Here is a 26680-nt window from a genome sequence, read left to right as displayed (position 1 = left end):
TGGGCTTTGCTGCTCGCAGGCCAAGGCTGGGTCCCACAGCTCCCACACATCACTGTGCTGGGGGCACAATCTCTCCTGCTGGTGGTCACATATGCTCTGCTCCTAAAATAGAAGGATTCCACCTTTTTTACAGACAAAAAAGCCCCAAAATTGAGGGAAAGGGACACTGGGTGTGAGTCTGTGTCAGCTGTTCTGTGCACGAGAGTGAACTTGTCAGATTTGTGTTGCAGAGTGAAACATGGAGATCAGTTCTCACCCCTTAACTCTGTCAGAAATTGTGACAGTGTTCACAGGGGTCCGAGGATGAGGGAAGAGACAAGGATCTGACTCCACGTTTCAGAAGGCTGATTTATTATTTTATTATATATATTATATTAAAACTATACTAAAAGAATAGAAAAAGGATTTCCTCAGAAGGCTAGCTAAGAATACAAAAAAAAAAGGAATCAATAACTAAAGGCTTCTGTCTTGGACAGAGAGTCTGAGCCAGCTGACTGTGATTGGCCATTAATTAGAAACAACCCCATGAGACCAATCACAGATGCACCTGTTGCATTTCACAGCAGCAGATAATCATCGTTTACATTTTGTTCCTGAGGCCTCGCAGCTTCTCAGGAGGAAAAATCCTAAGGAAAGGGTTTCACATAAAAGATGTCTGTGACAAGAAATCCTATGGGACCTCCAGCAAACACTGAGTGCCTTCATCCCTAGATCACAGAATTACAGAGCCATGGAATAGTTTGGATAGAAAGGGACTGAAAGCTCATCCTGCTCCACCCCCTGCCATGGGCAGGAACACCTTCCACTGTCCCAGGTGCTCCAAGCTCCATCCAACCTGGTCTTGGACACTTCCAGAGATGGGGCAGCCACAACTGCTCTGGGTACCATGTGCCAGGGCCTCATCACCTTCACAGGGAAGAATTTATTCCTGATATCTCATCTAACCTTTCCCTCTATCAATTTAAAACCATTTCCCTTTTTCCTGTCACTACCTGCCAGTATAAAAAATATTCCTCTTTTTTTCAGAGGCATCTACAAACTTTTGGGAGAACCTAACATTTTCTGAGAGCTTCCTGGCTGATCCTAGTCCCTAAAATTTACTTTTTGCACCCTGTTACCTGTTTGCAGCTCCAAACTTTCCTGTGTAGTATTGGGAAAAAGCAGCTCCCTTATGCTTTGAATAGAGCTGAGTCCCACACTGAGGTGAGACTGTTCCTAGAAAATGGGAAGACTCAGATATTCTCTGGTTATGCAGAATTCACCTTTGCTACCAGGCAAATGTTGAGGTGAAAGCAGAGTTCAATCATTACAATGCAAATATTGTCAGTACAGATTTAAAGACAGAAAAATGAAGCATTTCAGCAGAACTTTAATTCCAGCTGGGCTGTTTGGTGTGGTCAGTGAGCTGATGGGACACTCACAGTTGTGGCAGAGAAACAGTATTTTAAAAAATTCCAGTCTTTGACACATCCATAAAAGCACCTTGGATTAGGGACAGGTATAATTTCACACCCCCAAAGCTCCTCTGGGATTCCGGTGCTTCCCCCACAGTGGTTTGTTGTTTCACACAGGTCTCCTATGCATGGTCACACCTGATTTTCTAGCCATGGTGGCCTCTGTGTGTGATAACTTGGATTGAGCAGATGGTTCACAGTCCCTGTGTGGGGAAAGGGCTCAGCTCTGTCCTGGACTTTGTCATATGTTACCTGAAAATGTCCTTCATGGATCAATTTTAAGATGTGCTGAGAGCCAAAAAGGTGCTGGGGGAACAATGGCCCTGGTGTGTGGGTGCATTTCTCTTCACAGAGAAAAGCAAGGCACAGCTTCCCAAGGATTTTCTGGGATTCACATTCTCTAAACTTCAGAGAAAGGAAAAAACAATTCTTATCTCATTTACTGCTCCTGTGTTTTAGAACAAGTAGAATACATTGTAAAAAAATGTTTACCTAAAAGAAATTAGTAATTAAATTCTAGTGTAAGTGTTTTAAATAATTTACCAATTAAATCCATGTATGTGTGTCAGGACTATCAGCTGACAGTCACAAAATTCTGTACAGTAAAGTTAAGTACTTAGCAAATTCAGTGTAATATAGAATAATATAGTATAATAAAGTAATTAATTAACCTTCTGATATCAATGGAGTCAGATGCAGCATTTCTTCCTCTGTCAGGGTTGCCCTGCTTTTACTACACTGGTGTGTATTTTAATTCAAGGAAAATGCTGTAGAAAATCACATTTATTCTTTTCCCTGACTTTTCTGTTGAGGATATGAACTCTGGGAGAGATGAGACCCCTCCCTGTGTGTCTGTGCAGTGCCTCCCCTCCTGCCCTGGCGCACCTGGCTGCCATGAATGTAAACCTTGGCCACACTTTGTTTATGTGTGGTACGTGGCAAATAGTGAGGCCAAAACCTGTTTTGCCTCTTGGCACCTCAGTGCTTTGCTGAGTGTTCCTGCCCTGCAGAGCTCTCCAGGTTTGCTGAACCTGACCCTCCCTGGGTGAGTGCGTTGTTTTCCTAAGCACTGAGACCCTGTTCTGTGCCTGGCAGTGACATTCCTGCCCCCATGCAGGTCCCACCACAGCAATTCTGCCCATTTACCAAATGCCCAGACGGGCAACCTGTCCTGCACTTTATCACAACAGCAAAACAGGTGTGACTGACAAGGTCACAAGCAGCAGGGATGGCTTGGGTTTGTTTGTGAACCTACAGGCACACCCTGACATCCCAGGGTGAGGTCACCTCAACAAATCTTCCTGCACATCTCTCACCCCATCCCTTCAGCTCTCTGGATCAAGCCTTTTCTTAAACACTTGGTTCATTACCACAACCATGACTGAAGAGCAGCTCTGTGAGATAATTTTATGATGGCTCCTTGCTGCTAGAAAGACAGGGAACAATTAGTCTCCTTGGCCAATAAGAACAGAAGGTCTCACTTGAAAGCAGATAAAATTTAAGACTTGAAAATATAAACTTAAGACTTGAAAATACAAACACAAGGCTTGAAAATACTTGAAAATACAAACACAGTAGTCAGTGAATGAAGATTTGGGCACCAGAGAAAACCCACAGAAAGTCAAGCTCACAGCATCAAAGAGGCAGGTGAAAAAGGACCTATGGAAATATGACAGGCTAAAAACATTAAAGGCAGATGATTGAATGGAAAAGCCAACCAGCATGCTTCCTGTGGGTAGCAGATCTCTTTTTCCTACACTATTCTTTTTCTTGGATGACTCACTACAGAGTCCTTGTCCCAGCTTCCCCTGGTCTCTACTAGAGGCACCCTACAGGCTGCAGGGCTCCCAGACCTGTCACAGCACTGCAAATCGTTACAAACCTAAATCTCATGGTTCATGTACAAGGGCCAGGCAGCTCTCCTGAGAGCAGAGGTAATTAAATTTTGCTCAGTCATGCAGGTAGAGAGAAGCAGCTCTTGATAATCCTGCCTCTTGTCCTTGCATGTCTTTGTAACACACTCTGTGGCAGCTGGCTTGGCCTCTCCAGGATGCATGAGCTGGAAATGCACTCCTGCAGAGTGCTGGGGGAACTGAGGACACTCCTTAGGCTTCACATGGTCTGTATGGTTGCTGTCCTCAGAAAAAAGGTGTTACGGAATCACAGAATTACAGGATGGTTTGGGTTGGGAGGAACTTTAAAGGAAATCTTGTTCCAAGCTTCTGGGCAGGGACACTTCCCCCTGGAAAGGCAAAACCACCACCAGTACAGTCCCCTCAGAGAAGGAAACTTCATTTGTTAAAGGAAAACATTCTGTTTAATTAATTAATTAATCAATCCCATTCTGTTTCTACAGCTTCTCCACTCATCAAATCTGCATGAGCCTTTCTGCAGACATGAAGGCCTTTCTGCAGCCTACACCTTCACCAGGCTGGCCAGTGACAGCAGCTCAAGCAGCTCCTGTCAGCCCTTCAGCAGCAGCTGGCTCTGGCACATGTCCCTTTGCTGCGTGCAGGACATGCTGCTCTAACTGAAATGAGGGAACCAGGAGAGTGCAGGTCAGCCCCCTGCTCTGGACAGTGCCATGAGTGGAATTAAAGCCTCAACTCCCCAGCTCCAGGTACAGAGGGCACAATCCCACCAGTCGGTAATGAAAACAGAGAGCTCTGACACCCAGTTCATTGTAGATAACAAAAGACTGTTCCCAAAAGGTTGGGCTCCTTGACTCCATTTTACACAGGAGAAACTGAGGCACAGAACTGTGACACGACCTCTCAGGGCTGAGAGCTGGTTTCAGTTCAGCACTCTGTCCAAGGCCAGCACTGCTCCATCACACAGATTTGAGAGCTTTAATCCCCATCACACATCTTCTGCACCTGCAGAACTTTTCCTCCCCAAGCCCCTCTCTTTGGAGACATGCTGTCCTATTCACAGTTCTCCAGGCAAAACATTCCCTTCCTGGCACGGATGAGCTCTGCAGCACATCAGAAAGCTCCCTCCTTGCCCCCTAGGAAAAAGGCAGCTCTTCTCCATGGATAAAAGGAAGCAGAGAGGAAGAGGCCTGAAGGTGAAATCTCCCTTTCTGAAAGAATCAAGACCTGTGGAAGGATCACAATTTTTTAGTCCCAGCGGGTTTGGGATGGCACCGCAGAGACTGATGGAGAGGGGAGCTCCCAAATGTCCCCCAACACGCAGGGCACGTGTGGTGCTCCAGGATCTGGGTCTGAGAGCAGCTCTGAGATCCCCACGGGTGCCACCACGGCCTGATGGTGTCCCTTTGTTACTGCACAAACTCTTTTACTGGCGCATTCCACCATCTAGTGGAGATCGCGGAGAGGACAGAGTGCAGTGAGGTGAGAGGGCAAGAGACAAAACCACAGGTCAACTAAAAATGGAAACGACCTCCAAGATCATCAAGTGCAACCTCTGCATGAATCCCACCCTGTTCACAAACCATATCATGAAGTGGCACAGTTAATCATTTTCTGAACACTTCCAAGGGATGGTGTCTCCACTACTGCCCTGGGAACCCTGTGCCAATGCCTGACCACTCTTTCAGTAAGAAATTTTCCCTAACATCCAACCTGAATCTCTGGCACAACTTGAGGCCATTTCCCCTTGTTCTGTCCCTCATCCCCTCAGCTGCTCCTCATCAGATTTGTGCTTCTGTACATGTAGTAACAGCTCTTGTTCCTACATAATTTTGTATCTTATTCAAGATCCTTTGGTTGCTCAGGGTAACAGATGTGTTTACTTTGCACTTAGATGAAAACTTGATCCAGTTCAGAGCACAAATGTAGACTAGTAAAAGTCTACACTTTTGATTTGAACGTTTTACACAAACCCTGATTAATCCTGCAAATGGAGACCTCAAGGAGCCACACAGAAGGCTCACAGGGAGCATCCTGCTGCGTGGAAGTGGGACTGGACAGTGTTTGACACTTGCCAGTGACTCCACATCACCCCTGTGAAGTTTATATTAATCACGAGGTGAAACCCAGTGATCAGCACACAGTGGAAACCAAATACAGAACAGCTTTCCCAGTGTGTTCAAGCACTGGATCCTGGCTTTGAACCATGTGCTGATGGGAGCTGCTTAGGAGAACCTAAAAATGGGGAGTTTTACAGTCACCTCTATAGAAGGAAGTCCCCTATCCTATCTCAGAAAGTACACACCAGCATTGCTAAGAAAGAACTTCCACCCCAAACCACTGAAGAAGCCCTTCAGAAGACATTTGGGTCACAGCAGGAACTATTTCATCACCACTTCAGCAGTCACAGAGGGCAAATATGGTGATACGACAGTCATCCCCACGCCTTGATTTTTAGCTGTTTGCAGTATTCTGTACTTAAAAATCAGCCAAGATTTTGCAGCTTTTCACAGGTACTCAGAGACAGAAATGCCCAGCACATGAGATGCTCTGCCTGGAGGTGTTGAAGACCAGGCTGGACAGAGCTTGGATCAACATGGGATAGTGGAAGGTGTCCCTGCCCATGGCAGGGGGTGGAACAAGAGGACCTTTAAGGTCCCTTCCTACCCAAACCATCCTGGGATTCTGTAATTCCAAGTGTGCTGTCTGTCCTCGGTGATACCAGAGTTCTGCAAAGCCCTCTGCTGCTAACAAGGGATGGGGTCAGCATGGGAATGGTGACAGGGATGTCCTCAGCCACACTGCTGCCACCCGGGGCATGTGCAGGGCATTTGGAGTAGGAATCAGTCAGAAGAGCATGAGCTGACGTCCACCCAAAATGATATGTTGGTGCTAAATGTACATATCAGACACCTGTGGTGATAAGCAGCACTGGTGACAATAAAGACAAAGTGTTTTCCCTGCAGTGCTGCCCAGTGGTGGGGTGACAGCCCCACAGGGGTCTGCAAGCTCCTGGATATTCTGGCAGGAGCATTCCAGTGCAGGGCCATCTTCAGCCACTTCTTTGACAGGTCACAGAGAAAAGAGTCACTGCCTGAAAAAGGTATTTCAGTCCCAAAATCTTGTTGCAACAGGTCACCCTGTCACCTTCAGGAGGGACCATGTAAGAGGAGGCTGTCCTGACTGGAATAACTGCATGTCTATATCATACATAATATATAATTTATTATCACTGTCATTAATGTTATATTAATGTAACATCACAATAAACCTTCCCCTGTACAAATAGGCCCCTAAACAGCAAGGAAGTTCAAGTGAGAGTTTGAGAATTCCAGTCTATTCATTCCTTGCATAATCCCAGTAACACATTAACATTCCCCCCAGCTATGCCAGTCCTCCCAGCAATGTTTTCCAGTTAAGTTGTTTTGTTGTGAATCAAATCCTGTTAAATAAACAGAGCAGATCCATTTCATCTCATTTCACATTTCTGAAAGGGAAATATTCAGTCTGTATTTTGCTGAGAGCTGAGAACAAGGCACTGCGAGGGCAAAACTTACTGAGGGAAAAATTAAGGGTGAAACACACACATCCACATACACTTTCACCCACTTCAGCAAAAAGCAGATGTAATTTTGCATAACTTGAGATATTTGTGATCTGACTTTTCTGGGTCACTGTTATTCCACACCATTTAATGTTCACAATAGCTCCCACTGAGTGCAGTTCTCTCCTGAGCACCACGGGATGTACAACCCCTGAGGCCTTTAATGAGGCACTGAGAAGAGGATTTGTGTGTGCCGAAGTTAATGCTCACATCGAGGTTACACACATCTCCACAAGAATGGACTTCCCTTCAGCTACAAGACACTTGTCTGATAGCTGAAGTGTAATGTCTTGTGCCTCACTCATGAAATAGGAAAAGCTGTGATGTCTAAAGGGAGAGCTCAGCCTCCCTGTGCCTTATCAGGATGTGCCACCAGGCAGTGACAGTGACAGCCCGAGCACACACAGCCCTTGCTGCTGTCACCCATCTCACTGCCACCAAACCCGTGGCCACCATTCTGCAGAAAAGGGGCTGGAAATGTTGTTTTTTTAAATTTCCCACTTAGGAGCTACTTGTGGGACAGCAGAAAACAGGAAGAGTGCTTTGTGGAGGAACAAATGAGCATGGCCAGGTAATTCTGAAAGCAAATGCTTCCTCCAAGGGAGCAGCGGGCACTGCACTCCTGTGCAGGGTCACCAAGTGCCAGCAGCAAGGGGACAGCCCCAGAAAGCAAAGAGACATCTCTGCCCACAGAGCCATCAACACCCAGGGGACATGTCTGTGGGGAAATATGCTGGCAGGACACACGGACAGCAGAAAATGTGACCAACAGTGACAGAATCCACCTCCGGCACAGCTGAGGGAGCTGGGAAGGGCTGGACCCCAGGAGGGGCTGAGGGAGCTGGGAAGGGGCTCAGCCTGGAGCAAAGGAGGCTCAGGGGGCCCTTGTGGCTCTGCACAGCTCCTGCCAGGAGGGCACAGCCCGAGGGGTCGGGCTGTGCTCCACGGAACAGGGACAGGAGCAGAGGGAACGGCCTCAGGCTGGGCCAGGGCAGGCTCAGGGTGGTTATTGGGAATTTCATCGCTGAAAGATTGTCCTGGCCTAGACTGTCAGGGCAGCGGTGGAGCCCCCATCCCTGGAAGCGTTCAGGAAAGGTGTGGATGTGGCACTTGGGGACATGATGAGGAGGTGTTAGCTCATAGGTCGGACTGAATGATAGTAAAGGTTTTTTCCACCCCAGCTCATTCTGCGATCGCATCACCGCTCCCGCCCTCCGTGAGGCGCTCAGGGGGCCGGGACGGGAGAGAGGGCGGGGCTATCCCGGCTCCGGCTCTGGGCCCGCCCCCTGCCCGCCCCGCCCCGCCCCGCCCCGCGCATGCTCAGAGGCGCAGCTGGGCCTCATGCGGTTCCCAGCCGAGCCGGCCGGGAGCGGCGCCGCGCGCGTTCCGCACCTCCCGCCCGCTCCCCCCGCGCGCGCGCTGTCCGCGCGCCCGGCGGCCCCAGGTGAGAGCGGCGGGCGGGACCATCCGGGCAGCGCTGAGGGGGGGGACACGACCGGGGCGGGCGGCAGAGCGGGACCACGCGGACCCCGCGGGCCTGGCGGCGGGGCCACGCGGGCGGCGGTGGCGGGAATTTATGGCGGGAGGAGCGGGCAGCGCGCCGGCCCTCAGCGGCGGGCGGGACACGGCCCGGGGGTCGCTGTCAGGAGTGTCAGCGGGCAGCGCACCGGCCCTCAGTGGCGGGCGGGGCACGGCCCGGGGGTCGCTGTCAGGAATGGCAGCGGGCAGGGCACCGGCCCTCAGCGGCGGGCAGGACACGCCCCGGGGGTCGCTGTCAGGAGTGTCAGCGGGCAGGGCACCGGCCCGGGGGTCGCTGTCATCAATGTCAGCGCCCAGACCGCGTTCCCCCGGCAGAGCCCGCGCTGAGGCGGTGCCGGTGTGTGTCGTGTCCAGGCTCGGGGCAGATGAAGTACATCCTGGTCACGGGCGGCGTGATCTCGGGCATCGGCAAGGGCATCATCGCCAGCAGCATCGGCACCATCCTCAAGTCCTGCGGGCTGCATGTCACCTCCATCAAGATCGACCCCTACATCAACATCGACGCCGGCACCTTCTCCCCGTACGAGCACGGTGGGTGCCCCGCGGGCTCGGTGTCGGGGGCTGCCGGGTGGTGCCGTGGCTGCCTTGGCTTGCCGTGTATCGTCTCTGTACGAGCCTTTGTGCCTGCTCCTGAGCCTGCCAGCACTGCGGGCCGGCTGCTGTGTCAGATGTGCTCTGCCTGTTCTTGCTGCTGCCTGAAGGGGTTCGGTCCCCAGAGCGCTGCTCCTCTCGCTTATAAAGGCTTTTAGTTCTGTTCGCCACTCCTGAACTTGCTGTGGCAATCAGGGAAGGAGTTTCCTTATGTTCCCGACGCGTGTGCCTGTGTCTGTTTCTGTGCCTGCAGGGGAGGTGTTTGTGCTCGATGATGGAGGGGAGGTGGACCTGGACCTCGGCAACTACGAGCGCTTCCTCGATATCCGACTCACCAAAGACAACAACCTGACCACGGGGAAGATCTACCAGTATGTCATTAACAAGGAGAGGAAGGGAGATTATCTTGGCAAAACGGTCCAAGGTGATGCAAAACTTCTTTCCTGGTGCTTAGAAGTGCATTCTGTATATTTCAACCCTGGCTGGATGCTTTTGCCTTTCATCTTTGCTTGAGGCTCTGCACCATCCTGCCTGTGTTTGGGCTGTGCTGGACTTGGGTCCAGCTGTCTAATGTACCCAGTGATAAATGTGAACAGACTTCAGACCAATGCACTTTGGGGTTGTTTGTTAGCTGGTTAAAATGGTAAATACTTTTGTTAATTCATGTGATTAGAAAACCCAAAGGATTTGTGAGTATCAGATCAGTCCCTTCTCTTTTTAACCATTCTGCACAGCTGGTTGGCACCAGGACTTTTCCAAACAGTTGAAAACAGTGTTACTTTCTCTATTTAGGGCAAAGAACAGTTTGTGCTTGACTCTTTCAGCTTAAAGGAAGCGTTGCTTACATGTGTTTAAATTAAGGCAGGGTTCAATTTCCTGCCAAGGCCCTTGAAAATTACAGCCAAGAATAATCACTTCAAAAATGCACAGTTCTTTAAAGACAAAAATTCCTGCTCAAGCCCTATGGGGAGCCCTGGCTAGTGATTGTCAGTAATTTGCTCTTTAATGAGTTAAGAAAGAGAAACATGTTTGGGGGCTTTAACCTTTGCCTGGGTTTCTTTTCCAGTTGTTCCCCACATCACAGATGCCATACAGGAATGGGTAATGAGGCAGGCGCGGATTCCTGTGGATGAAGATGGCATTGAACCCCAAGTTTGTGTGATTGAGGTTTGTAACTTTTTAAAAGTAGGCACTTATGTTTCTTGTATGCAGTAAACTAATCTATATGAATATTTTGCATTTTTCTTCATAGAAATGTTCAACTTTGTGTGTTATTGAATGGGTTAAAAATTCCCCTTGTTAATTTCAATTATTAATCTTTTGAATTGCTGCCTCATGAGGGGCAGCCCCAGAGGACCCCAGGGCATGGCTGGACCTGTGTCAGGGGAGATTCAGGCTGGAGATCAGGGCAAGGTTCTTCCCCCAGAGGGTGCTGGCACTGCCCAGGCTGCCCAGGGAATGGGCACGGCCCTGAGGCTGCCAGAGCTCCAGGGATGTTGCCCAGGGTGGGGTTGTTGGGGGTCTGTGCAGGATTTTAGACTGGACTCATTGGGTCCCTTCCAGCTCAGGATATTCTATGAATTAACCTACAGAATGAATTTTTTAGTTCTTGTAACTCAGTATTCCAGTCTGAGTTAATTGTGCTGTGCCCTCTGCTCCCTTGGTGGATGGAGGGAGGGAAGGTGAATGCCCCTCTGGACTCAGTTGTCTTTCCTCCTCCCAGTGACCAGTTCAAGCACAGACACGCAGCAGGAGATGGCACAAGGTAGTGGTGGCACTTCTCAGGGTGTTTGTGGAACGTTCTGCTGCCAGGAGGACTCAGAACAGGGTGAGGGCTCTGGCAGTGCTGAGCTGGCTGCTGGGATGTGCCAACACAGGAGAGGGAGCTTGTCACAGAGCCCAGGTCAGGGTGACTTGGACTCTGCCTGCAGCCAATTTCTGTGCCAGGATCACAAGCCCAGATCTCAGGTACCAAGGAGGCACTGTCTGTCTTACATCTGTTCCTGCACGTGCCCACTCTGTATAGTCCTAAAACTTAACAGAAATTTTGCTTCTCAGTGCCACCTAATGTTCATAAGTCATAATTTTCACATCTAAGTCTTTTCTCTGACTAGAAAATAGGAATCAAACCGATGCCTCTGAGGTGCTGCCCATAGGGGAAGCTGTTTTTCTTGTGGCTTTTTGATGTATGGGGAAATATTACAGCGACCTGAGGTGGTTGCTGGGGTGAGAGAAAGACGAGAATCTTGTTTCTTGATTAGAAGGCTGGATTTATTGATATATGATATATAATAATTATAACTATACTAAAAAGAATAAAGAGAGAAGTTGCAGATGCCGCTAAGGTAAGCTAAGAATAGAAAGAATCTAAAAACAAGAGAATTCTCTGTGTTCCAGAGAGCTTGCCCTGTGATTGGCTCTAATATTGTACACATGGAACATGAACCAATCACAGGTGCATCTTATTGCATTCTACAGCAGCTGATAACAATTGTTTAAATTCTCTTTCTGGGGCCCTTGCTTCCCAGAAAACGAACAAGTCTCAAAGAAAGATTTCTATGAGAAAATGTCTGCAGCAGGGAAATAATGGCAGTAGAATAGCACCTGGAGTAGATTGTTATGTATTTTCATGTCTCTAGTGTGCACCTTGGGCAGGTTTTGGCAGTAACTCCCAGTGTGTGTGTGTGTGTGTGTGTTGCCAGCTCGGGGGCACCGTGGGTGACATCGAGAGCATGCCGTTCATCGAGGCCTTCCGCCAGTTCCAGTTCAAGGCCAAAAGAGAGAATTTCTGCAACATTCATGTCAGCCTGGTTCCCCAGGTAAGGGCCTGAAACATACTGGTGGGCAGAACCTTCCTCAGTCCAAAATTTCCTAAATAGGTATTTCTGAAATGCTTAAGTGCTGTTACTTCTGTATTTCTGTGTATATATCAACTTGTCGTAGGAAGGGGACCAGGACACCAGCTGGTTCATCACAGGTCCAGTTTATTGAAGAAAGCATCAAACACTTATACAGCAAATAATAAGCTTATGAATATTCTGTAAGCCAAGCAATCTATTGGTTAAACTATACCATGAACTCTTCCTCATTCCTTAGGGGTTACATCTCTCTTTTCTCATGTCTTTCACTATTTGTTATCATACTCAGCTAGGCCCAAGGACACGCTATCTTGCAGGTGTAGGACTTGGAATTAGCCATGGTCTTGTACTTTTCCATTCTCTAGTCTGCTACATTCTCAATAGACACCCTGCCTGCAAAAAGGCCTCTGCCCTACTTAGGACATCTTTACCAAATTAATTCGGCTGTGTCCTCTCTCCTCAAGCCACTCTTTGACAAAACTCTCCACACTTCTGTATTTCTGTGTATATATAAACTTCTGGAAGAAATGCAGAGATTATATACTGATGTATTTAAACAGTCTCACAGGAATTTGAAAAGAACTTTTCAAAGGGTGTAAATGTGTAATAAAGGCTTGGGAGTTGCAGAAATGCAGCATGAGGATTCCTTGTGTCAGACTGAACTGGATTTGACAGAGCAGATTGATAATTATGGAGTGCAGATCAATCGTTGTCCTCTTGTCCCTTTTCCCCCTTCTGTCCAGGCCAGGTGATTTATAAAGAAAAATCAGAAATATGAAAATTAGGTATTTGGAAGGAGCAGTGGATAAACCTTAGGGTCCTGTCCCTCTCCTTCCTGCACTCCAGTGGGCAGATTGGAATTTGGGTTCCTGCTGTTGCTCTCAGTCCTGGGGATTAAATGGTTCAAGTGAATTGTCCAAGAACTGAGTCAAAGTTTTTATGAGATGTCTGAGATGTTAACCTGCTGAATCATTGCTGCTTATCACAATCTGATGCACCCACTGCTCTTCTCTGGCCAGCCAAGCTCGACAGGGGAGCAGAAGACCAAACCCACCCAGAACAGTGTTCGTGAGCTCAGAGGTCTGGGACTCTCTCCAGATCTGGTAAGGTTTGTGTAGCTTTAAAGTTTGTGGCTTTAAATGTAAAAATCTGGCATGTTGCAGCAGCAATCTTGTCTAAGTAATTCTGTGAGAACTCTTCTATAGTGGTGATAAGTAAGGAAAAGAAACTGAATTATGGTGTTTTTTTTTTTTTTCCAAATCAGAGGCTGCACAAAGACAGCTCTTTCTAGAGGTTTGTTTTATGAATGCCTGAGTGTTTCTGTTTGCATCACAACCCTGATGTTGCTGCTGTGTTAGATTGTTTGCAGGTGCTCCACTCCACTGGATACCTCAGTAAAAGAAAAGATTTCCATGTTCTGTCATGTTGAACCAGAACAGGTGAGGATTGCTGTCTGTGCTTCCTTGCAGTAAATACTGGAGCTGCTTGTCAGATGCTGAGGGGGGTTTTGTCTAGTGCAGCAGTTCTAGCTCTGTGTTTTGGTAGCTGCATAATTCATTTGCTGCTTTGTCTTGCCTCCCTTCCTGACACATGAACCTGCTGCTAAACCAATTCTTTTTGTGCCAGCACCCAGGTTTTCTTGTGAGGTGATTGGTATAAGATTCAATGGAATCCAAGGTGATTTCTGAATCACTGTTTTAACCTTAATTATAGTTCCACCTTCCTTCTGTGAACACAGAACAAGATTTTCCAGTATTTAGAGGTGAAAAGATTACTCAAAATTAGTTTTAAAGGATATATGACTGTACTTCTGCTCTTTTCACAATATTATTCTTCTGCCCAAGAATCCTTGAGGAGAGGTTGAAATGGTGTTTGGGAGAAGCAGTGCTTCACTTGAAGGTTGTGATATGCAGAAATTCCATGTTTGCATGGTTCTTTCTATGCTGAGACTTGTAACACTCTCAGGTGTACCTTGGAAAATAGTCAAAAGTGTGTAGGCTGAGTTTTAGCACTTTGCAATCCAACTGGAGCTCACAAAATGTTGTCTTTTTGTGAAAGACTGAGTATAAAACTTCACAATCCCAGGTTCTGTCAAGTAATTTTTACTGATCTGCTCTATAGCAAGACCAAACTTGAGTCCTGCAATTTCAAGCACTGCACTGCTGGCAATAATGTTGATGTGTCATCAGTAAAATATCTACCTCTTGTTGGCCAGGAATTCAGAATCAGTTGGCTCTTGTCCCTTTCCAGGAAGTTTAATGCAGTTCTATGTAGTTCTTGCTCTGACTGCTGTTGCACTTGGATTGAGAAGTGAGCAGTAAAAGAGGAAAATGTGCAGCCAGGGAGGTTTGACTGGTGCAGAACTGAACTCTGCTTTCATTTGAGTCAGCAGAAATGAGGATTTAAAGAAGTTTTGCCAGTGTGTTTTGGATCCTTAAAGTACAGGTTCATTATTAATGGACAGGTGACATTTGTCCTGAGCCATCTTTTCCCATTTCAGTGCACTAGAACTGTTGATGTAGATTTTCCTCATTGACCTAAGAATTCTTTGCTCATAGTTGTGTAATCCCAAATTGGATGAGGGGCACCCTGTAGTGTCTTGGGGTCACAGATTGCCCTGGGTTTCTCTCAGACTGGGAGCCCTGGTTAGGAAGGACAGTGAGGGAAGGGGGAAGCTGTGCCTGTGGCAGTTTGTCTGGAGCTTCACTTGTGATTCTGTATCACAGGAGTCTCTCTGGGGTGTTCTTTGAACTTTGCTGAGTGCTGCTCACACGAAGTGCTGGGCAGCTGACTCTCCTGCTGGGTTACTGTGTTCCACCTCTTCCCAAGGGGCTCCAGGGAGCAGCAATGCCTTGGAAGTGCTGAAGAAATGGCTTTTTCAAGCAAAAGGAAGCCAGTATTAAACTACTGATAGTTATATTGTGATGGTGTTCACAGGGGTCTTAGGGTGAGGGAAGAGATGAGGATCTGACTCCATGTTTCAGAAGGCTGATTTATTATTTTATGATATATATTACATTAAAACTATGCTAAAAGAATAGAAGAAAGGATTTCATCAGAAGGCTGGCTAAGAATAGGAAAAGAAAGAATGATAACAAAGGTTTGTGGCTCAGAGAGTCTGAGCCAGCTGACTGTGATTGGCCATTAATTAGAAACAACCACATGAGACCAATCACAGATGCACCTGTTGCATTTCACAGCAGCAGATAATCAATGTTTACATTTTGTTCCTGAGGCCTCTTCAGCTTCTCAGGAGAAAAAATCCTAAGGAAATGATTTTTCAGAAAATATCATTGCTGCGTTATATTATTCAAAATGCTATTGTCTGGAAGTTTAGGTGGTCATGTGGTTTTCTGCTAGAGGAACACTCTGACTATCTGAATAAAAATGATTGTACAGGCACTGGATGGCTGTTTTAATGATACCCTTATTTTCTGAACAGGTGATTTGTGTCCATGATGTCTCCTCCATCTACCGGGTTCCTCTGCTGCTGGAGGAGCAGGGAGTTGTGGATTACTTCAGGCACAGGCTGGACCTTCCCATCGAGAGGCAGCCCAGGAGGATGCTCATGAAGTGGAAGGAGATGGCAGACAGGTGAGCTGCACTGCTGGGCACACTGCAGCACACTTCAGGATTTATTTCTGGTCTTGGTTGTTGATTGTTTGAGATAATGTGTGTCATTTCCTGTTCCTCAAGTCTATTCTTACATGCTCACATTGGTTTTCTACTTTTGCTCTTAGCCCCATCTGCACTTTGAATGTTTCCACAGCTGCTGTGGGAGGTTCTTCCCAAAGCATTCATGTTGAACTAACAAATTTTTATTAATACTTTCAAATGGAGATGAAAGTTATGTGTTATCTCAGAGATGTCAGGCTTGATGAAACCAAAAATCCCACAGCTCCAACTTCTGTTCCTCCTGCTTTGTTTAGCTGAGCCTTAATGCAGTGATGATCCTGCAGACCCTTGGAGGTGAGGACAGAAACCCTGACTGGGTTAGAATGTGGAACTTTTATTCCAACTGGGTTTCTTTTGCTTGCAAGAGCTGCTCTGAACTTCATTCATTAACATGTTGCTAAAACAGCTGAATGGGTTTCAGACAGCCTGTGCCAGCGCCTCACCCCTCTCATTGTACAAAATTTCATCCTTATATCTGCCTAAATCCCCCCTCTTTTAGATCAAAACCATCACCACTTGTCCAGGCACAACAGACCCTACTAAAAAGTTTCTCATAAATCCTCTTGCTGGAAAGCTGCCATAAAGTCTCCCTCTCTCTGGGGCTTTTTCTTCTTCAGGCTGAACCACTCCACTTCCCTCAGCCTTCTCTCCATAAAATCCTGTGAGATAAACTTAGTGAGATCCTTATCTTCTGTTGGAAGTTTACTGTCTGAATCAAACCCAGCTTGAAGTTATTAAAAGCTCTTGAAGTTATTAACAGCTGGACAGCTCTGCCCTCCCTTTTTATAAAAAAAAAAAAAACAAACTCTAAGTAACATTACAAAGTGTTGAAATCCTTTTGTAGCTATGTGGAGATGCCAGGAGTGTCAAAGAATATCTTTGAGAGTGCTTTCAGGCAAGTGAGACAAGTGTTTGGTACCTGTTCTGAGACTCCTTGGACACTGGAGTCTGAAACTGAGAAACTGAATTGTGGGGTTTTTTTCTTGTGAGGAATAGACTCAGTGTTCATGGGGAAATAGTGAATAGAGTCTTTTCAGAAAGTGCTTGAATGTCAACTGAAGCCTTAAATATGTTTGTTATTAAAAGAAATCAATTTTCAAGATCTAGATGCTTTCCTTGATTTCTGTGCCTGCCACAAGCCAGCCCTGTCAATAACATTTCCTTTGATGGGGAATGCCCTTGTCACCAGCTGGGCTGAAGTTATTTAGCAATTCTGAGAGAAACTTTAAACAAACTCTTGGCTGTGGCCATGAGTTCTGTGTGAATCCTGTGCTGCCAGGTGCTGGGGATTGAGAGTGGAGGCAGCACAGCCTCGGGGCTGCAGAAATGCTTTCTGTGTGTGGAGCTGCTGATAGGAGCTCAGCAGCAGCGTGGGGAGATGCTGTGCAGCACAAACATACACCAAGCTGTGCTTTGATCCTCTCCTAGCAGTTCAGTGCAGCCTTTGAATCTAATACAGCTTCCTGAAAAGGCAGCTTGGATCTGCTCAGAGTGGCTTTGCATCATCAGGAGAGAGGAGTTAATTTATGTGTGGCTTTCTGCAAGTGTTTTCCTCAGTCATTGTTCTGGGTTTGATCTCGCTTTGATGTTTCTAAATCATAATTATTGTAAAAGGTCACTCTTGCAAGGACGTTAGCTCTGCTGGACACACTGAGGAGAACAGGAAAAGTTTGTTTATTCCTTGGAAAGCTGAGCAGAATGGAAGATTCCATCCCTGTCCTGTTGCTGCTGGAGTAACCTGTGTGCTCTGGTGTCCTGCAGGTACGACCGTCTGCTGGAAACGTGCTCCATTGCCCTGGTGGGCAAATACACCAAATTTTCTGACTCCTATGCATCTGTCATCAAAGCCCTGGAGCACTCTGCCCTGGCCATCAACCACAAACTTGACATCAAGGTAGGGCTGGGTCTGTGCGTGGGGAAAAACTCAAACCCATCCTGCTTCCACCTACACTGCTGCCCATCCCGACTCAGATTCTCACAAAGCCATAGACAGAAAGGGAGAAGTGATTCAGCCAGTGAACATCCAAATTATCCTTGCATCAAAACAGCTGTTTTGATTATAACAGCATTAAAACAGCTGTTATCAGGCCTAAAGCAGCTTCAGAGCAAAGCAGCTTCAGAGCAAAGCAGCCTGTCCTCCTGTGAGCTGGAATGGATGGAAACTCCACTGTGACAGTGGTGGATGGATTGGAGGTGGCACTCTCTGCTCTCATTTCTCTGACACTTGTTATAAGTGATCCTTTTTGTTGTTTTATCCTTTTTGTTGTTTTATCTTTTTTGTTGCTGTTAACCTTGTGGTACTCAGGTTTTATGATGCTCCTGCCTCAGGCTTTATTAAGGTTTTCATGTTGGTTTGGATGCACAGATGCTTTCAGGGGTCTTGGTTGTAGCTGGATGCTCTGAAGAGGTGACATAGGAATTCTACCTGTTGCTAGAAATTTAAATTTCATTTCAATAGACTTTTAAATGCCCAGCAGTTCCATGATGTCAGTGAGTCATGGAAATAAGTGATTGCTTTTTAACAGTGCTGATCTAGGTCAGGGTTTCCTTTCAACTTTCAAAATCAGCAGAGGTGAAAATAAACAAAACAAGAGTGGTAAAGTGCAAACCCTGCACGTGGATCTGTGGGTGTTCCCTGCACAGCTGTGTCTGAGTGGCTCAGGAGTGAAGTGAGCTCTGTGAGCCTTGTGCAGGGAGAACTGAGTAGTTGTAGTTAGTTAAAGAACTGATCGGTAGTTTTGCAACTTCCAAAAACAAACAAAAAAGAAGGACAAAATGGTTCTTTTAAAGGGTTAGCAGCCTGCCAGACCATCCAGAAGTTCAGAGGTACTGGAATGCTGGAGATGAGAAAATGGGAAAAATTGCAGGGTTTTTTCCCATTGTCATAACACCCTTTAATTACAGCAGCCTGTTTCACCATAGCCTGTTTCTTTTGCAATGCCTCTTGAAGGAGATGTTTATTTGATGAGAGAGGATAGTTTCTTTCCTCTCTGTGTGGTGGTTTGTGTCTGCACAGCCCCATGCTCCCACCTTCCTCACATTGAACATCACAGGCTGGGGCTCAGGGACTTGGTGTGAGTCCCAGCAGGGCTGCAGAGAGGGGAGGACACAAAAATGGGTTCTGATTGTGCACCAAGAACAGGGGGGTGAGAAAAGGAGCTTTGTTGGCTAACAGATGGAAAATCAGCCCAGAAAAAAACTAAAGGATCCATTAGGAAACAAACCCAGAGGTTTCCAGGAGGAATGATGCTGTCTCAGTATCTCATCATCCTGTTTTTGGATTTCTTCCCAGTACATTGACTCTGCTGACTTGGAGCCAGACACTCTGCAGGAGGAGCCTGTCAGGTACCACGAGGCCTGGCAGAAGCTCTGTGGTGCTGAGTAAGTTCTGCTGTGGCCCTTTCCTTGGGAAATGTCTGATAAATCTGTTTTCAGCAGAATGTCTGATAAATCTGTTTTCAGCACACTCTGACAAGGCCCCAGACACCTCTCAGGGACATTTAGGAGAAGGTGTTAAATGGGGAATTGTTAAATAAGTGGGGGAAATGATCATGGTGGTGAGGATATGCACACCTGCATGATCAGGTGGAAACAGAGGAAATCAGGAGGAAGGAAAGGTACTGGTGAAGCCAGACTGAGAATGGAAGGTGTAAATGGGGTAACAAGTTCTTCAGAAATAGTGTGAGAGGGGGGAAAAGCATTGGTATGCAGAGGAATGCCAGGAATTAGCACAAAACCAAGAAAAGTGGGGCCTGTAACCCCTCAGGATTGGGAGTGAGAGCAGAATAAAGAACCTTCTGCAGGGTTTGGTGTTGGGACAACCTGACACTGGGCTTTCCTCAGCATGGGCCTGGCTGGGTGATGTGTTTGCAAACCTGTTTGGGGCAGGGTGTGTGAGTCCCACAGCATGAACCATTTCAGCATGGGAACCTGTGAGATATTTGGGATCTCTCTTTGGGAAGGTGAAATTGGCATTTATAAAATATTTCCCCCTCTTTATGTGACAGCATTTATGAAATATATATTGGCATTTATGAAATATTTCCCCCTCTTTATGTGACAGCTCATGTGGAAACTGCTGCAGCCAGGCCTTGCCACGTGGCTGATTCAGGGCCCTTTTCAGGGCAGAGAGGCCTTGCAAGGCCAGGATTTTATGGGAGGGAGGTGATTTGTGGGTGTGTGGTTTGGGACAGCCATGCTGAATGGAATCTCTTCATCCCCATGCAGTGGAGTTCTGGTTCCTGGTGGATTTGGTGTTCGAGGGACAGAAGGCAAAATCCAAGCTATTTCCTGGGCAAGGAAACAGAAAAAACCCTTTTTAGGTGAGAATAATGTTTCATCCATAAGAAATAAAGGAAGTTGAAGGTGTCTGTACTGCTCTGCAGCAGGAGCTGCCCTGATCTTCACTGGTGTGGGATGAGCAGGGAGTGCAGCCTCACCCCTGCTTAGCTCTGAAGTGGTCACAGTTGGCTGGGCTGGCTGACAGGGAGTCTGTAATGAGGGGATTGCAGTCTGGGGATGTTTCACATCAGGCTGTGGTGATCTTGGCACCAGGAAATACAAAGGCTGCATTTCAGTGAAGTGTCTGTGGTGAGAAACTGGAGTTTGAGCAGAGGGGTGGGAAAGGGAGGGAAGTGAAGCTTGTCAGGACTACAGAGCCCTAAATCCCAAAGATCTGCCTCATCCAGGTTTTCCTCTGGCTCAGGATCCTCTGTGAGGGTGTGTGTGCTTGCAGCAGGGGCTCAGGGTCCCTGTCCTGACCTGATCCATGTCCTGTCTGTCCTTCCACAGGAGTCTGTCTGGGAATGCAGCTGGCAGTGGTGGAGTTTGCTCGCAGTGTCCTTGGTTGGAGAGGTAATGGCACAAAACCCTTCCTGCCTTTGGTCATTTCTTGGGTTGCTGTGACTTTTTTAGATACTTTTTAGACTTTTTTAGATACCTGTGATTTGAAGTTTTTCATAGGTCAGTTTAATTTTTTACCTAGACCTGTAAAAATCCCTATCTCTTTTGCTGATTCAAAGTAAAAAGAGCAATTTCCTTAACCTATTTAAATAAAAATCAAAGGAGTAAGTCATGCTGATAATGACAGAAAACTTCCTGTTGCTCAACATGAGGTTCTTAGCTCCTGAAAATGAAACACCATGGCAAATTCCCACTGCAGCCAGTGACAATGAAGCCCAAACAGCAATTCAGGCAGCCAGCAGCTGCAGCTCCTTCAGTGAGTGGAGTTACCTTCTGAGCCCCTCTTGGTTTGTTAACACAACTCCCTTCAGAGAGTGCTAAATTGAGTTCTCAATCTCTTTGATTCTCTGCAGTAATGAGGGTGAGGAAAAAGAAATTCCTCAGACCATTGTGCTCCTTTCCCCCTCCCTGCCTTTATTTCTGTACTTGAAGCTGTGTTTTTCCTGAATGAGGGTGGGTTATCCTACAGCTGCAGCCTTTGAAATTGGTACTGAACAGTGCTGGCAGCCCTGTTCCTGCTGCCTGGGCTGTTCTGGGGATGAGGAGCAGCAGCTCCTGGAGGTGATGCCATGGTCTGAGCCACTCTGTGCTCCTGACTGCTGAATGTTGCATTGCAGATGCCAACTCAACAGAGTTTGACCCCAAAACTTCTCATCCAGTGGTGAGTTTATGGTGATTTATTTGTGATAGCCTTACCTGAGTGTCCTGCACATTCCTGGGTATGATGGCCAGGAGGAGCTGTGGCTGCCCTGGATCTCTCAGAGTGTCCAAGGCCACGCTGGACATGGGGGCTGGGACAGTGGGAGGTGTCCCTGCCATGGCAGGGGTGGCACTGGAGGGGATTTAAGGTCCCTTCCAACTCTTAGCTGTTGTATGATAGCTCCAGACAGACCTGAATTCTTGGGGACAATTGTGGAAGCTCTGTGTTTCTGGTCCAGGGTCTGCCACAATGATTGACTTCCTCAAAGTGAGGAACTCATCAAAAAGCAGCTTATGGTGTTATTTATCAAAGAGTGAGCAAGTCTGATTTAATTTTTTTTTCCCATAAATTTGCTTGTTTGTTTACCATGCAGTTCAATAAACAGCCCAGTATTGGTGTGTGCAATCTGTGTAAACTCTGACTGAGGCAGTTTCCTCTGTGAAAGTTCCCTGAATATCCACAAACCTCCCATAGGTACTGAACAACTCAGGCAGCTACCCCAGTTCTGTTGGTCTGCCTTGTTCTGTTCCTTGGGCTGATTTCCTTGGATTTTTGCATGAATGTTGGTGGGATTTTTTCTCCTTTTATGTGTCAGAGTCTGCCTGTTATTATTATTCCTCCCTGATTTCTCACCTCCCTCTGAATTCTTTCCACAGGTCATAGACATGCCAGAACATAATCCTGGGCAGATGGGTGGGACAATGAGGCTTGGCAAGAGGAGGACACTCTTCCAAACCAAGAATTCAATCATGAGTAAGGCCCTTCTTGCCTCTTCTGGAAATGTTTCCTTGGGGAAGTGAGGCCTGGGGATGTTCAAACATCCCTGAATGGCAGCTGTTCACACACTGTTCTGGTGGGGAATGGGGATCAGGGAATTTAATTCCCTCCACAAGTGGCAGATTCTGAATTGTGCTGATCAAATGGATGTGTTGAAAGCTGTGATCACTGCTCTAAGGAACATTTTACTTCTGCAGGGAAGCTCTATGGAGATCATGATTTCTTGGAAGAGAGACACAGACACAGATTTGAGGTAAAAATGCTCATGTAGGTATTGAGCTTTCCTGTGTAATCCAGACACAAGAGATCATGGCTTGTCTTGCTTCTGATTTTCTAGGTCAATCCAGAACTGAAAAAGTGTTTTGAAGAGCAAGGTCTGAAGTTTGTGGGGCAGGATGAGGAGGGAGAGAGGATGGAAGTGGTTGAGCTGGAAGGTGAGTCCTTAACCAGCTGGTTTGTGTGTGGGATGGACAAAGGGAAAGTGTTTGGAGGGGAATGGAGCAGCTTTTCACGTGAGACCATTCAGACTGTCTTGATTCCATCCATAAATGATGGTAAAAATAAAATCCCATGTCTCTCTCCATTTATGGACAACATAAAGAGGATTTCACCTGCAGCTCAGCCCCAAGCTTGAGAGCCTTGACCTGAATGTTTTGTTTCTTTTCAGACCATCCTTTCTTCGTTGGTGTTCAGTATCACCCCGAGTTCCTCTCCAGGCCCATCAAGCCATCACCTCCATACTTTGGGCTCCTCCTGGCATCTGCAGGGAGGCTCACCCACTACCTGCAGAAGGGCTGCAGGCTCTCCCCCAGGTGGGTTTCACACAGACCCCAGTCAGAGCTGGCACAGGACGGTGCTGCTTCCTGCAGGATAACCCAGAGCACCCTCTTGGCACAGAGTCCTGGGGATAACTTGTTATCAAGTTATCCCTGGGTATCAAGAAGGTATCGAGAAGGGGGCACCGCCCCTTCTTTCCACTCTTCTTTTGAAAGCTCACCTCTGGTGTGTTGAGGCTGATTTTGGGGCCACAGAGCTGTCCTGCAGAGAGGCCCTGGCTTCAGGGAGGGAAGATTTGCAGCCTTGTGCTGTGTCAGTCATGCTCTTTGAGGAAACTGAGCTTGGGCCTGCTCTTTTACCTGAGACTGGAGACCTCATGGGCTTCTTCTTGCATTCCTCACACAGTCCCATGTACAGGCTGGTCCATGAGAAACCTTTGCTGGTGTAAAGAACAAGCCCTGGTCCATGAGAAACTTGTTCCTGTTGCTGGTTTAAAGAACAGGCCCTGGTGGTTGCAGCCTCTTATTATTTTATTTTTTTTCTGCTGACTTCAGCTTTCTTTGTTCCAGTTTGCAAAGCAAGTGGTGTTTTGGGTGGATTTAATGGTGCTGCTGTTCCCCAGTGCCTGCAATTCCCTTTGGCACTCAGGACTGTGCAAGAAATAACAAGCATTTGGTACTGACCTGTTCTCCTCCTCACACTGAGGGCTTGCTGAGTGCTGACAGGCACTAAACAAAAGCCAGACCAAAGGCTGAGGAGAATTAGCAGTGTCTGTATCAAACCCAGGCAAATGCAGTGCCAAAAATCAAGTGTTGGCTTTGTGGGCTGAGCTGCAGAGCAGCTGCACCACAGGATTCCTGTGTTGGTTCAACACCACAGTGCTCAGGTGTGGTCCAGAGGAGTTTCATGTGTGAGGCACTCTCATTTCGGTGCCTCCAAGGCTGGAGGGATATTTTAACTCTGCTTTTGCACATTTGAGTTTGAAATGGCTCCTTGCAGCAGAGGAGCTGAAGTTCTCCCTGTACTGCAGCATCCTACATTAATTAATTAATCTGTATTTAAAGCACTTGTGCTCCCTGACCCCAAATCCTTTACTCCTGCAGGGACACCTACAGTGACAGGAGTGGCAGCAGCTCTCCTGACCTGGAGATAACAGAGCTGAAGTTCCCTTCAGCAAACCACGACTGATTCCTGGTAATGTTTCATTATCTCAGCCTCTTCCTTTGGGGAAAAAAAAAAAAAAATTCTTGGCCAATCTTTGCTCCTGGCAACTGATTCCCACGTTATTTGGTAGAAATAATGGAGACCATGAGATGTGCTGGTGCTCACAGTTGAGATGTGTTGGCACAGTTTAGATCTGTTCCAGCTGTGCTGAGGGCTGGGTGCTGCCTCTCTGGAACAGCTGGGGATGTGTGTCCCCTTAGCAAAGTGACACACAGTAAAATACAAATTTATAGGAATTTGGGGATGGATTTGGATAAAATTACCAGTGGTGCACACACTCCTGGAAATGGGGGCAGAGCTGCACAGGGGTTCCTGGGTTTAGGAAATTCAGCATTTTTCAGTCCCTCACCATAGTAAAAGAACATCTTGGAAGCATCCATTGTGTCCATCTTGTGGGACAGCAGATCCTGTCAGGTTTAGGGCTCAAGCTCTGCTCTGTAAGGGCTGCAGGTGTTACAGGGTTGTGAAAACTGGATGTAAACAGTCCTGGGAAGGAGAAGACACTAAAACCTGGCACTCAGGCTGCACCAACAAAACAGGCAGAGTTTGCATTTGCATCCTCCCTCTGTGCAGTGGGTATCATGGATGTGACACCTGCCCTGCTCTGGCTGGTGTGTGAGGGGGTTTTTAGGAGCTGAGCAGCATCTGCACACCCTGTGGGTGTGTGGGCTCCACTGCTGAGTGCCAGGGCACTGGGGAGCTCCAGCCCTTCCCTCCTCCCCTTCCAGAGTGACCTGCAGGGTCAGGCCCCCTCTGTCACAGCAGTGCTCCCCATCCCTGGGCACAGCACTGGCACCAGATGTGACTGCTGGGTGTTGGGCTGCTCCACAACACCAACAGCTGAAGGATTAATTCTCCCTGTAAACGTTGATCCTAAAGATACTCTGAGCCTTGGTCTCACTGAAGTATCCCCTGGGATTTGTGTCACCCAGATCTGGGCTGCAGCACAGTGAAAATGCTGCTTTGGTGGTGGCTGTGGGCAGGGTTCAGTGCTGGCTGAGCTGTGCTCACTCCCTGTGCCCTGTGTGCAAGGAGCCATGGCCAGGGCAGCAGTTCAGTGCCTGTGGAGCTGAGACACCCCTGAGCTGGGCACAGGGCTCTGGCCAGGGCCCACATGTCACACCTGTCAGTAATTCCTGCTCCTTTTCTCTCCCCAGGTGTGTCCTTGCTGCACAGAGGAGTCTCCATCAGGCTTTCCAGGTGTTCTTACAGCAGCAGCTTCAACACCCTCAGCTTTGGGCTTTCCTAACTTATGGATTTATAATTTTTGTTCTGTCCCTTATTTCCTCAGCTCTCCTGTCCTTCCTTTATTTTCTCTATAGATCTTGGTTATTTGTGGAGGAGAGTTCACAAAGGGAGAGTTCCTTCATTTTTTTCAGTTGCAGCAGCTTGGAGGTCAAGGCAAGCTGGGTGTGGGGTTTGCTGTGTTGAGGGGAATCCCATGGCACAAGTCCTTCCCAGGGCAGGCAGTGCTTGGCACCAGGGTGCCTTGGACACTGACAGTGGAGCTGCTTTCTCCAGTGTTCCTGCTCCCTCCTCAGTCTTTACTTGCTGGTGAAATTATGGATGGCACAAGATTTTGGGGGCTGAGCTGGGCTGTGCTGCAGAGAGGGCTCTGGGCAGCTTCATGCAGCCTTTTTGGTTTGTTTGGCTTTTTTTTCAGGGGATGATTTTTGGTTTGTTTTCATTTTTTTTTCAGGAGCATTTGCAAACCTTTGGCACTGGTGCTCTTGGTGCATGCATTGCCACTATGAATTTGTAACCAGGAGGATCCTCCTGGAACAGTGTTAGTGTGGAACATGCTCAGCTCTGGCTGAGGTGTCACTGCAGGGATGTGATGAGCTGGGATCAGGGCAGGAGAACAAAGCTGCCAGGGAAACCCAGACCTGAGGGGTCCCTGTGAGCCCTCCCTGTGCTCCTGGGGCTGGGAAACTCCAACCCCTTGCATCAAGGGGGAGGTGAGCACAGAGTGAGCCACTGAACCACTTCCACTGCTGCCTTCAGCTGTGTCCCTGGCCCGGGGCACAGCAGCTCCTGGTGCTTTTTCATGGATTTGAAGTGGAGCCTTTTTGTTGCCTTTTTGTCCTCATTGCAGTCAAGTCCTGGGTTCCTGCAGCAGGAACCCTTCTCCTCCAAGGGAGGGGATCACCAGCCCTGCCTGGGTGTGGTGTGTGGGGCTGAACTGCCTTGGTTCCCTGCCCTGTGTGGCCCTTGATTGAGGAGAAAGGAACAAAGAAAGGAAGGAAAGTGTCTCCCTTGTCTGATGTTGCACACTCAGACTTCAGCAGCTGCACGGTCAGACCTGGCTGAGCCACCAAACCAAGCCCTGTCCTGTCCCTCCCAGTGATCTCCTCCCTGCTTTAATCCTCATTTGTTTTAAATATTCCCTGTAAAGCTGCTGTGAGCCTGGAGAGCTTGGAGCATTCCTCGTGTGCCAGTTCCAGCTGTTGGGCAGGAATTCTCAGTTGCAGTGCTCTGCTGCTGCCCAGCCCTGCCCTGGCCTGGCCATCCTGGGGCAGGGTCAGATCCTCCCTCAGCTGCAGCACAACTCTGTGGGTTTTTTTTTCTCCTGAAATGTTTGTTTTGGCCAAAACTGTGCAACTGACTCGGTCATTAAATGCTCATTTGTAACAAACTGAGTGAGGAGC

At 47.6% G+C, this 26680-nt stretch overlaps 1 protein-coding gene across 1 annotated transcript; it reads left to right on the top strand.

Annotated features, from left to right (window-relative positions):
* The first annotated feature begins 8322 nt into the window (after window positions 1-8322).
* Window positions 8323-25301, top strand: CTPS1 (CTP synthase 1). The gene is made up of 19 exons (XM_054292665.1): window positions 8323-8373; window positions 8823-8999; window positions 9313-9483; window positions 10126-10226; window positions 11762-11878; window positions 12937-13020; window positions 13276-13356; window positions 15360-15511; window positions 17354-17486; window positions 18885-18973; window positions 19820-19914; window positions 20384-20446; window positions 21172-21215; window positions 21911-22007; window positions 22229-22284; window positions 22369-22465; window positions 22699-22843; window positions 23912-24002; window positions 25190-25301. The coding sequence occupies exons 2-18, from the start codon at window positions 8834-8836 to the stop codon at window positions 23994-23996; spliced, it is 1776 nt and encodes a 591-aa protein (XP_054148640.1). The 5' UTR covers window positions 8323-8373; window positions 8823-8833; the 3' UTR covers window positions 23997-24002; window positions 25190-25301.
* Window positions 25302-26680: the final 1379 nt, after the last annotated feature.

The sequence above is a fragment of the Melozone crissalis genome, unplaced genomic scaffold (assembly GCF_028551555.1).
Source record: "Melozone crissalis strain CALT ecotype California unplaced genomic scaffold, PUWL_Pcris_2 ptg000111l_1, whole genome shotgun sequence".
NCBI classification, from domain to species: Eukaryota; Metazoa; Chordata; class Aves; order Passeriformes; family Passerellidae; genus Melozone; species Melozone crissalis.
This window is presented reverse-complemented; position numbering and strand designations above follow the sequence as displayed.